The sequence below is a fragment of the Diabrotica undecimpunctata genome, chromosome 8 (assembly GCF_040954645.1).
Source record: "Diabrotica undecimpunctata isolate CICGRU chromosome 8, icDiaUnde3, whole genome shotgun sequence".
NCBI classification, from domain to species: domain Eukaryota; kingdom Metazoa; phylum Arthropoda; class Insecta; order Coleoptera; family Chrysomelidae; genus Diabrotica; species Diabrotica undecimpunctata.
Genome location: NC_092810.1, coordinates 122,152,660 through 122,165,652, shown reverse-complemented (window position 1 = coordinate 122,165,652; position 12,993 = coordinate 122,152,660). Strand labels below are relative to the sequence as shown.

The 12,993-nt window shown below is 33.0% G+C and overlaps 1 protein-coding gene across 1 annotated transcript in view; it reads left to right on the top strand.

Annotated features, from left to right (window-relative positions):
* Positions 1-989: 989 nt before the first annotated feature.
* Reph (Regulator of eph expression) overlaps positions 990-12,993 on the top strand; it is a 118,623-nt gene continuing 106,619 nt past the window's right edge. Inside the window, exons 1-2 of the mRNA XM_072540874.1 lie at positions 990-1,337; positions 1,678-1,738. Of these exons, the coding sequence (XP_072396975.1) occupies positions 1,272-1,337; positions 1,678-1,738 (127 nt within the window). The 5' untranslated portion in view covers positions 990-1,271. The remainder of the gene's footprint in view (positions 1,338-1,677; positions 1,739-12,993) is intronic.

Below are 12,993 nucleotides of genomic sequence, written 5' to 3'. Positions count from 1 at the left end.
TGAGTATTAATACACTTTGTCTTCTCGCTCATACCTCGGGTGTTGACTACAGACTGTATGACTCGTCCAGCATGCCGTAACATGGAGAGTAGTATCAAAGAATATAGACGCTAGAATATAAGCGTCTATATTCTTTGGTAGTATGCACGTCATTTTTTTTAACGTAGACACCCAACTCCATGGCCTGACCGAATAACAACACAAGACACAAAATACCAAAATAACAAATTTTGTTAATGTTATCTAATCTGGTACACCCTGTATAGGTAGAAAGAATTTTTATTTGTAGGTACTGACCTACATATTGCGTCCACAGAAATTTTATCATCATTAGTTATTTGCCCAGGATGCTCCTTTCCCCTTTGAACATAGCACACCCTGTGCAGTTCTCTATTTTTTTCTTGAACTTCACTTTACTCTCACTTCAAAATAAAATATTTAAATATAAATAGGTACATGTAAGTGTGTATATAAATCTCTATTCATACATTGTAATGTTATCAAAGAAAAATATGATTGTTTTGGTTTTCTTACTATTAAGGTTAAATAGTTTATATAAGAGCAATATTCAGCAATAAAACTATTTTTAATCTATTGTTTTGCAAATTTGACCTTTTACACGACCACTCTGTATGAGCAATAACACATTGTTTTCACGTACGTAAGTGCTACGCGATACGGCTAGTAGTTATGCAACTGTTTGAAGTGAGATGGAGAATCCAGAGGTGGGCGAGAATGAATACATAACAGACTAATAGGGGCCAATCACAGACGGCTTGGGACTTACCTCTTTTGTCATCAATGGGCTACGGACGAGTCCATGTTTTTTATAGAAGCAGGGGAAGCTATCATTTATTTGTGAAGAAATATTATATTTGAACAAATACATGGTAAATTGGTTCATAATTCGAAAGTAATATTTGTCAAAATACATTTGACGTTGTCCTTTCTACAAATAAGTAATTAGAAGTTGTTAACTGGGTACACGCATGTTACCGTCTCTCCTCAATAGTATTAATTGACCGGTCCGTAGTGTAGTTTCAGCTGACTTCGTGTAGTGAGTTCTGAGTAAGAGTAGTAGTACGGCCGGTTCTAAGGTAGGCGGTTCGTTGTGTGGTAGTATGCCAACCGGTTGGAAAAAAATCTGTTTTTCAATCTTTAGTTGTTAATAGAATGAAATCGTGAGTTTGTGACAAATTTTAATAAAAATTGTAAGTTATTAAACCGTCAAAGTGGCGACCAACACGGGATCTCGAACTCGCAAGGATAATATGCTCAAATTTCTTACCCATAAATTAAGAACTCATTCTATTAATGAGGATAATTACGTTGGAAAGGTTAGTATTTGCTATTTAAACATTACATAGTATCTTTTAACCTCACTGAAGGTCACTGTGTTTAAAAAAATGGCTGCTATACTGCTTCAAAAACTGAGAACAAAGGAATGTTGATTTCTCACTCCAGCTTTCAGTAACTACTACAAATTTACATTTAAACAATTAACCAAACCTTTATTATGATTTGTTTATAAAATATTCTTTTCAAATTAATGTATAGACTCAAAACTTATAATTGAAATAGAGAGGATTTGAATTTGCCGGTTGCTGTAACATTTTCTCAATGAATAATCAATGTCATGTCATTTTCTTGTCTTTTAATGAGGATTTTTTTCAACAGGCCGATGAAGACCATGATTCTGGTACAGAATCAGATGAAGAAATTGATGCCCCGGTATCAGGTAAGTAATGACATCACCCCAAAGCTTTTCTATTAATATTTATATTGACGTTTGCGTGCACAGGTAGGTGTATGCCCAACTGGACATACATACAGCTATACAATCAAGGTATAATATACACTACACTAAATTCACGCATTAACAGGACATAGTTTTTATTAAATAATATAAGAAAGGTGCATTGTTCGAAAGCTGACATCCTAAATTTTTCAAATTTTAAATGAGAATAATATTAATGGGAAAATAAAATTTGTGTGGCTTTCAGTATTACCTAAACAGGAAACCACTGTCAAATTATGAATATCAAAATAAATAAACAATGATCTCATATTATTTTGTTTTCCTTCAATGTCGGTACCTTATACTATAAAATTTAATTTGATAGTGGTACTAAGACGGCCTGGAAAATTCACGTGAACGAAAAACAAAGAAGTGGATAATATAATGAAAAAAAAGACGACAATTAAGAACAGAAAACCCTCTTCTCTATGTATTGAGCATTTTCCGTGTATCTCTGTTCTTTGTCTCTGCAATCCAGTTTTTCGCAGCTTCTTTTCAGATATCAACATAGACCATAGCATTAAATTGTGTCATCTTCTTCAATCCAACATTTTCATTTGGTTGTTATTTTGCCCATCAGCCACAGCCTTTGATGCCTTTTTACCTTGATACCTTTTTTGCAATCCAGTTCTGTCTGTCAAAATTTGTTGCATGGAAAATTGTTTGTTATATCAATCTTTGGGTTTTTGGCATAGAAAAAAAAGCTATTAAATCCACTTCAATACAACTAAAATCGATTGACTAAGTAAGCCTTACTTAGGAATTTACTACTTATTTGGGAGAATTTTTTAAAGGGGCTGTAAAAGTAATTTTTTTTTCATTATCCGAATCATAATATAATATAATTATTTCGATTGATATAAATTTTCCAAGACCGATAAATAGAATATACAGGGTGTTTCAGAAAGGTATGTCATAAATTTAATCACGCATTCCGGGGACAAAAATAAATTGATTGAATCCAACTTACCTTAGTACAAAAGTGTACACAAAAATAATGTTACAGCCCTTTGAAGTTACAAAATAAAAATTGTTTTTTTGCATTATCTCCTAGACTAGTTGACATTTTATAATAAAAATGAACACGTTACTTTCTTGTTCTGAAAGCATTTTTCATACAAAAGAAACAACAAAATCTAAGCGCATAGAAAAATTTTAAAGGGGGTGTGTAGCCCTGAATCCCCCCAAACTTTTAAGTACGTTCAAATCAAATGAATTTTGTGGCATCATTAGTTTAACACATTATTTTTAAAACTTTTTTGCCTCGTATCACTTTTTCGAAAAACTCGTTTTTTCCTAGTTGGCCATAAAATTACAATTAGTTTCTACGGATACAATAATTACAGTTCCGTCAATAATAGCGTTGATTGAATAATCCAAATAATAGTCAATAATTTGAAGCTATCATTTATTGTGCAAAAAATATTAATATTAAAAATTTTGATATTGCACTTGCCTACACATTTCAGGAAATGGCAGATATGCATTTAACTTTGGGTAAGTTGGATCAGATTAAATTATGATTTCAATAAACTATCGGGAATATCGTAGGTGAATGTCAAGGAAATAGTGCAGCAGCCGCAAGGCGTTATGCAGTAAAATACCCCAATCGAAATACGCCCGATAGACGATTATTTCTGACCATTGATCGTCGTTTACGGGAAACGGGTACATTCCAACCGCAAGTTGCTGGCAATAGTGGTCGTCCAATAATGGATGCAACTGATGAAGACATTTTAGAAATCATTGAAGAAGTCCCTGGAACAAGTACAAGGGTAATAGCTACTCAATCAACTAAATGTTCCTCGCGTAAGGGTTTGGAGGCGTTTGAAGGATCAGCTGCTTAAACCCCATCACTTAACAACGGTTCAAGAGTTATTGGTTGAAGATTATCCTAAAAGGATTGGATTTTGCGATTGGTTGTTAATGGAAAACACTCGAAATGTTAATTTTATTAGAAATGTTTTGTTTACCGACGAGGCTACCTTCAGTAGAAATGGAATAACAAACCATCATAACGAGCACATTTGGACCGACGAAAATTATAACGTCATAAAAACGACTCATCACCAAAGGACTTTCAAAGTTAATGTTTAGGCAGGAATTGTGGATAACAATCTAATAGGCCCAGTATTTCTTCCCAACAATTTAAATGGTGATTATTATTTGCAGTTCTTGGCATTCAATTTACAAGAGTATTTGGAAGAAGTGAATATTGCAATAAGGCTAAATATGGTTTCTACAAGATGGCGCTCCACCGCATTACAGTAATGAAGTCCGGGAATACGTTTGCAGGCAGTATCCTGGTCGGTGGATTGGAAGGGGTCGTGACGCACCTATTTCTTGGCCACCCAGAAGTCCAGGTCTTAACCCCATGGACTTTTGCTTTTGGGGGTTTATGAAAGAGAAAGTGTATTCTGTAACAATAGATGACGAACAACAATTTAGGGTTAGAATAATTGAAGCTGCAAATTAATTTCGTCAGAAAAATATGATTTTTCAGCGCATTCGGTTTTCCTTATTAAAACGATACCGAATGTATATTGAAGAAAATGGGGGTCATTTTGAACATTTATTGTAATATCATATTTATAGAGGTTATAGATATTTTTTGTACTTGTTAATTCATTTAAGCCATTTATTTAGTTGCACGTAATTTTTTAAAGGTTAATGTAAAGGGCCGTAACTCAAGAAAAACTGTTTTTTAAAAAAAGTGATACAGGCAAAAAAGTTATAAAAATAATGTGTTAAACTAATGATGCCACAAAATTCGTTTGATTTGAACGTACTCAAAAGTTTGGGGGGATTTAGGGCTGCACACCTCCCTTAAAATTTTTCTGTGCCCTTAGATTTTGTTGTTTCTTTTGTATGAAAAATGCTTTCAGAACAAGAAAGTAACATGTTCATTTTTATTACAAAATGTCAAGTAGTTTAGGAGATAATGCAAAAAAAACAATTTTTATTTTGTAACTTCAAAGGACTGTAACTTTTTTCGTGTACACTTTTGTACTAAGGTAAGTTGGATTCAATCATTTATTTTTGTCCCCGGAATGCGTGATTTAATTTATGACATATCTTTTTGAACACCCTGTATACCTAGCGCTCAAATAGAAGTCATTAACAAACAACAATCGATTCAACACTATGAGCATTTTTGGTATAACCATAGCAGTTCTATACGACGTTTAGCAATTGTCGAGACTGTTAGTATAACAACTTTATTTAGCAATTTTTTTTATAATTTTTTATTTTTCACTTCAATAAATGTCTTTCCGCATTCCTACACCGCTCCATGTGAATCTTCCACTTTGCGAAGCAGTCATGTTCCGAGAGACCATTGGTAGCTGCGCCGATTGTTGTTTTACGTCCTCTAATGGCTCGTGGGGGGTTTCCTCCAAGCAAAATTTGATTTTTGGGAACAGGTACAATCGTAGGGTACTAAATCTGACGAAGAGGATGGATGCTTCATAACTTTAAGCCAGTTTTGGTCAAATACTGATTGACAAAGAGCACGTTGTCTTGATGAAGTTATCCATAGTTTTCTTTCCATATTTCGGGCCCATTTTTGCTTTCTCGGAATCTTTATAAAACCTCCAAATAACAATATTAATAAACAATCTGAGTTTGTGGTACCCATTTCATGTGAACTACACCCGGCATATAGAAGCTTTTTGATTCTTGAAAGAGTTTGCAGTCTTTACTACATGGAATATGGATTCGCTTGGTTTCAGGGTCATATTGAAAAAATCCACGTTTACTCACAAGTTTGAATCCTTTTAGATACACTCCAGGATGTTAGAAGAGAACAAATATCTTTACCATGCATATTATTTTCTGCTGTTAGAAATCTGAGTACAAGTTTAGCACATACTTTCCTCATGTTCAGTTCACATGCAAAATTTGTCTCACATTTTCTTTATTAATGTTTTTATGATCAGCAATGGCCCTAAAACTTAAAACAACAAACGTTTCGAACCATTCCTTGTACCGCTTAAAAAATGTGGCCCTGGATAGACAATCGTCCCTGTAAACCCTCTGCATAATCTCATAGCTTTCCGACGCTGACTTCTATTATAGTTTTAATAAAAACTTTAAATCGAATATAAATTTTTTTATCATTTATCGACCCGAAAAAATTTTTCTTTTTCAACGAATTCTATTTTCTTTTCACTTAATTATTTCGCCTGACTGTTAGCTTCATCAGAAGTGCAAGAGGTGGAATTGTTCACAAAAAACAACACAAACATTAGTAATACATTTTTACAATCAGACTAATAGATAGTCTAATTGTAAGTATATTACTAATGTAACAACAAGCTTCTTTCCAACCTTTATTCTGAAAAAGTGTTCCAGAGCGCACTGGAAAACATTCAAGAAAGCATTAAAGTTAACAAAAGGCTGATCAACAACATAAGATATGTCAATGATACCGTCAATCTGGCGGACACTCCGTAAGGGCTTCAACGATTTTTAGACGCACTAACGAAGAAGGCGAATCCTTTAGTCTTAAAATCAACACCAGTAAAAAAAGGGGATAAAGGCATGGACAGTGAACCTACGTGCTATGAGAAAGAGGTCTTCGAGATATGGGTGTTTAGAAGACTTCTGAAAATACCATGGGCAGACTATGTCACTAACGAGCCAGTATTGCGTAAAATATGCCATGACAGAGAACTTCTTAACATTATCAAGATGAATACAATATGAGATCTTAAAGGTTTTTGATGGAGTGAAAAATTGAAGGAAACATATGTTCAGATAGTAGAAGATGTTCATGGTTGGAAAATATCGGAGAGTGGATAGGTTACGATACACAATCCTTATTGAGAGCCGCACAGGATAGAGAAATACTTGTCAAAATTTTTGCATTTCTACAAAATCTAACGTCGACTCACGGCTACCAACCCTGAACAGATTTCGTCTGGTCTATCCTTCCATGTTATACCTCGTTCTTCCCCGTGTAAGTTCTTAAAATATATTTTCCATTAAGTACCAATGTAAATATTTCATGATATATAAATATTATCACCTTGTCCTATTGACTATTAAAGTTCTTTATTATTATTTCTTGTTCTCTATTGACCATCTATTTTTACAACTCCATATATTGCTATTTTCATTTTCAAAATCCACAAGGAAATTAAATTCCTGCAGCTGGCTGTATACCATGTATCACAAAAAGCGGTTTAATTCTTTGTAAGTAGGTATATTCATATATCTCCAATCTTTCTTAAAGGTCTATTTCTATATTAACAATAAAACACTGAAAACTTTATTTTCAAAACTTCAACAAAATTTATTATAACAGCTGTAGTGTAATCACTACAAAATTTATTATAACGGCTGTAGTGTAATCACTACAGCTGTTTCGGCAGAGTGCCTTTCTCAAGTGATCTATTTTTAGTTCATTGTCCCGATGGTCTTTGCTTTTGGTTGGATTTTCTCTTTGTTTATGTTTTATTGTTCTGTTTAGGTTGTTCACCTCTACATGGGTTTGTTTTTTTGTTGGGCTGGCTTTTGTTGCTGTGTTGGTTGTTGGTTCTACTGGTGGTTCGCTTTATTGGATGTGTCGTGCGGAGGAGGATCCTGCACAATCAGAGGTGAACGGGTTGTTGAGCTAAAACGGTCCTTTTCAGAATTTTGTTCGTGAAAAATATATGGTTATAAATTGACTGAATTTAATTAGTAATTATATAAATTGTGAATCGCGTGAGGGCAGCTGTGGCTGTATCCTCTGCAATAGACAGGTATCATTGTGCAATGGGATCGGGAAACCACAGAAAACCGATCCCTCCCTGTCTACCATCTATTTTTGGTATGTGTTTACACTTTATAGTCTTTAACTGAATAGGTTGAGGAGGGGAGAACTGCTTGTCTCAAGTTGGTCATTCAGAATTATGTCCGTATTTTTTAATTTGTTAATTTCCGTAGATTCTAATAAAGATAGCTTAAGGCCTTTATTCTGGATGTGAAAAATTTGAAATTCGTCATTAAAAGAATGATTATGATCTAGAAGGTAAAGTACGTTCGTAGAATCTGTTTTTCTATTATTGAAAGCCCTTTTATGTCCTGGTATACGTTTATTAAAAGTTCTACCAGTTTGACCGATGTAAGTTTTTGGGCAGTCGCCACATTTAAGTTTGTGTACACCACTGTGTAAGTGCTTTTATTTTGGCTTTTGTTGTTTTTAATATATTTGCCTAAGTTGTTGTTTGTTGTAAAAACTGGGTGTTGTTCCTTTCGTTTTTATGTGTTTGGCCATTTTTGTTAATATCTTGTCTGTATATGTAATCGAGCGTTAGGTATAATAATGGGTTTATTCTCATGTGGTGGAAATACTAATTTCAGGGCTTTCTTATGTAGTTTTTGATTTAAAATTTTATTGTTTGTTCGTTGTACCCATTGTTTACTTCTATTTGCTTAATGATATTTAATTCTATCTTAAAGTTGTATTTTGACATCGAAATTTCTGTTAATCTATGTAACATGCGATGGTAGGCTGCCATTTATGTCGTGTAGGATGGGATGATGAATTGTGTATAATCGTGTCAGTATGGGTAGGTTTATGAAGTAAGGAGAACTTACTTCATAAACCTACATAGAAGAAAGGGGCGGAGGGAGGTTTCTTAACAATTTTTAGAGATCAAATCTTGACGACTGGATTATTAAAAAAAAATAGCAAAAAAGTCATTTAAACGATTTAGTGATAAATGTAGTTTTATTATTAGGATGAAAGTTAATAGTGGTAGTCAAATAAAAAAAAATCAAAACATCCTACATTCATAGTAAAAAGCTCACATATTGTCTATAAAAATTATTTAATCGAAAAATCAAATTTTATCCTACTCATACATATACGAAAAATGCAAATAATTATTCTTTTGTGTTTTGATAACCATTGTTAACATACTTACACAACAAAATACAATTTAATTAATGTTTTTTTGTATATATTAGCCATTGTTCAACAATCAGATGTAGATTGACAGAGCTGAATGAGAAACTTTTGGAAATTCGCTGTGTCATTTATCGTGGATATGTTTTAATTTTCCTATTTATAATAAAGTGTAATCAATGCAGTATACTGAGGCAGTACATGTAACAGAAGGCCGCGACCAGTAGAGAAAAAAGAAACACGTTATCCATATGCTAATGTATTGGTGAAGTTATTGGTCCTTCTGTAAGAGGACATAGCTTTCTTCCAGCCGACAGGGCATTTGGAAGGGTCGAAAAGTTATTGAGAAAAGAGCAATTTACCAAGACAAAAGAACAATACCATAAAATTTATAAAGAAGTGGGAAAAGTCTATGTTTTGGAGAAAGATCGGAAACTTGTGGATATGTGTAGAAAAATCCTTGAAAAAATTGACAGGAATAAGTGACATGAAAAGAATAATAATAGAGAAGAGTACTCAAGACTCCAAAATTAATATCCTTGTACAAGGACATCAGAATTATAGAGTAGATCTTGACATAGAGGAGAATCAGAATTTGTGCAAGAGAGGAACAAAGCTATTTAATCTTGCTCGCCTATTACCCCCTAAAAGAATTGAGAACATGTTATCCTTATTGAAGGCAGACTATGGCGAAAATTGGGATGCACAAACTGATTTAGCATGGTACAAAAATTTGTTCAGAAAACCTCAAGATGCAAACTGTCATGAAAACTGTAAGTGGGAACTTGAAGAACCTTGTTCATGTCTTGACGAAGATCCAGGTTTTCACATTTAGTTGTATGTTTTTTTTTGTTTTTTGTAATACCTTTGGTTTTTTCTAATTCTTTAAGACATATTTGTTGTTAACGATCATATTCACGAAAATAAAAATAAAATCAATCAAAACTCAATATTTACGTTAACCTATTCAAACAAAATTTAAGTTCCAAACTTAGTTCTAAAGTTAATAAAGATAAGTCCGTAAGATTCAAGCGAAAGTTGTTAATTGCAAAAATTAATATGGTTTTTTAGGGCTGTTATAGCATTTAATTTACCGCTAATTATTATATGAGCTAAGTAAAGTAATGAACATTTTAGGTATTTATCCGCATAAAAAATTCAGTTGCTTCAAAGAGACAATAACAAAAGAACTAGTTTCTCAAAATTGGTTAAATTGAGACTTATCAACTTTTGCGTGAATGCTCTTTAATAACTCATTAATTGCCATAATTTTAAGTAGTTATATTACATGTCAGTACTTATTAACATTTATAAATTATTGCAAAGTAACGTTTTTTTGCAATTATCTCGGTCAAATGTTTATGTATTTTAATTTGGAAATTCGCAAAGTAAAGAACTTTTTAAGATCTACAACTTTCTTTGAACCATTTATCTCTGAAATGTATAAAAAAACGTTTTCGAGAAAAATGATTTTTTCACTTTTTATGATTGAAAAAAAAAAGCAAAAACAGCTGTACGTCTTCAAGGATTTGGCATCAGCTATCCCTCATATACCTTTTGGAACATTCAAGAACCTGTTTAAGATTTTTTCAGCTTTTTGTTCTTTTTTACTGGCCTACAAAGCTGCATCTTTATTTCGGGCCATTATTGTTTGTATGCCATTAAAACTCGAGTTTCTTTTATAATAATGTTATACGTTATTTCTTTTTACTTTTTGTATGGTAGCTGAAATTAATGTGGCGCTAATATTTGTTGCTTGTCCAATTCTTTAACGTATTAAAATCAACTTTCTCTTAAGCAATGACACTTTTTGCTTGCAAACTATTATTAAATCTATTTTATTGCTGTAGGTTGTCAATACATTACCCAAACTAGGTGTAAAAATGTAAGAGACACGTTGTCGGTGCTACTATATACTGTGTATAAACGAAAATATAAATAGTCCAAACCTACACAAAACCGTAATCTACAACTTTGCAAATTACCATTTAACTACTACTTTAAATTTATAATTTTCTTGAGAAATTATACTATATTATGTATGTCATAAGATTTTTTGTTACGGCTTTTAAATTAGTATTATTAACCCTTTCATTACTGATTTCATTGTAGCTAAATAAAACTGTTTAAAATGACTTTAATGATACCTAGAGACCTAAAAAATCGATTGATTTTTTTTATATTGTTGCGTGTCGTTGTATCCTTAGAAAGAACATGGGACATATATGTCCCATTATTATTGAATGGTGGGATAAATAAATCCCATCAGTAAAGAAACAAACTTATATTCAAAATAAAAAAAAGTTTATTACACAAAAAAAATTACTTCTTATGAATAATGTGGTAAAAAACAATTTTTGCATAGCGGCACTTTGCACTCTGTACAAATAGGCGTAGTTCGAGTTTCTGATTTATTTTGTGAACATCAGGCGTTCGAGTTTCTGATTTATTTTGCACCTTCTCTGGTACTTATTTGTTGTAGCAAAGGGTCTCCAACGTTGATCATCTGTTTCTGTCGTTAAGATATTTCCAGAACGGCCACTTATTCGTCTTTTTACATTTGATTTCGATCTTCCTAATTCCATTAGGTGTTCTGCTAGTGGCACCAGAAATATCAAAAGTGAAAGTTTTGTATTATCTTGTTGCAGACTTCTTTTATGCATATCCTTGTAAATAATCAAAGAATATTTACAATAGCGTACATAATAATCTATAAAAAAAACTTTTCTCCGCCATTTCGCAGATTTTCGGTACATATCATGAGTGCTAACGTTTTGATCGACGAGATCTACTCCTCCCATAAAATTATTGTAAAAAATAATTGCTTCTGGACAAGTGAACTCAGCTTTTTCTCCAGTTTCAGCTTTTTCTCCAGTTTTCAGCTTTCTGTTGATAATTCCAACAGTTGTACTGTGACAATTGGACATCAGCATCACTTCTTTCGCATCTTTCCATTTAGTCGCTAAACGTCCTTCGGATGAAACTAAAAACTCGCATATCACCCCAATAATATTTTGTTATTTTTAAATTTGGCTACGTTTACTCGATTGGCCATAAAGGTTCCTAAACATGGGAAATTTAGGGTGTTTAACAGGTTGAACGAAGTGAAAAATCTATCAAAGCATAGGCACACATCTGGTGACCGTATGGTGTTGGCTAGAGTTTCAACAACTCGTTCTACTAGAGTTCCAGTAGTTGGTGTGGATTCCTTTCCCGAGTAAATATTGAAATTGTATATATATCCTGTGAAAGAATCACTTCGTTGCCACATTTTTATAGCTTTTTTTACCGGCTTCTTAGAAAGATACTGCGTCAGGCAGATCTTCCTTTGAACTTAGTCATTGATTCGTCGATGGACTGATGGGAACTCTCAGTCCTCATCTTTACAAAAGTTTGTTTCAAGCAAGAAACCACTTCATACCACAGTATGTTTTTGATGTATTACCATTTCTTTCAGGATTATTATAGTAGGGCTTAGATAGCAGGAACAAACAGCGATTTCTTGAATTAGCTTTTTTTAATGAAAGAATTTGAAAGTGACTCGTTTTGTGACCAGTAGTGTGAGATATATGGTACTTTATTGTAACACATAACCATAGTACAACCAAACAATCACTGTCATAATTTCATACATATCTTTTTTTTTTCGTGTTTAATTTTATATCTGTTTTTTTCAAGTGCTGTTATTCTTTGGTATGTACAGGAAGCAATATGCACAAATAAACTACGCGGAAATAATTTTAGAAAAATATCAACAGGACGAGAACTTTTATCAATATTTAGTATTGGTATCCCATTTCTCTGGGTAGGAATTTCTTTTTTCGGACAAAAGTTTGTATTTGGTATATTCCATTGTGCAGTCAATTCATTCCTTTCAGACTCATCTTCAGATATTTCCGCATTATCAGAACTTTCTTCGTCGCAAGCAGTGATGTTTACATCCACACGGTCAGGAGTATTTTCAGGTACACAATCAGACTCTGAGGCAGCATAAGGTTCTTCCTCGGATTCATTTACAGAAATATTTGAGAGGTTTTCAAGTTCTTCTTATAGTTCTTTTTATGTTAGAAAACGTCTACGTGCCATAGTAAGTCTGCAACCAAACATTCCGAATGGGATAAATACGACCTGGTATAAACTACTACTGGGACACTAGAGTCCGGTTTAGAAATTATGATAAAATCGATGAAAATAATATCAAAAATAAACAATATATATCACGAACCTGTGTTGCTCGGCAACTGAATTATATATAATCGGTTAAAAAACATAGCAGCCACTTTTTCTTTACTAAAATTGT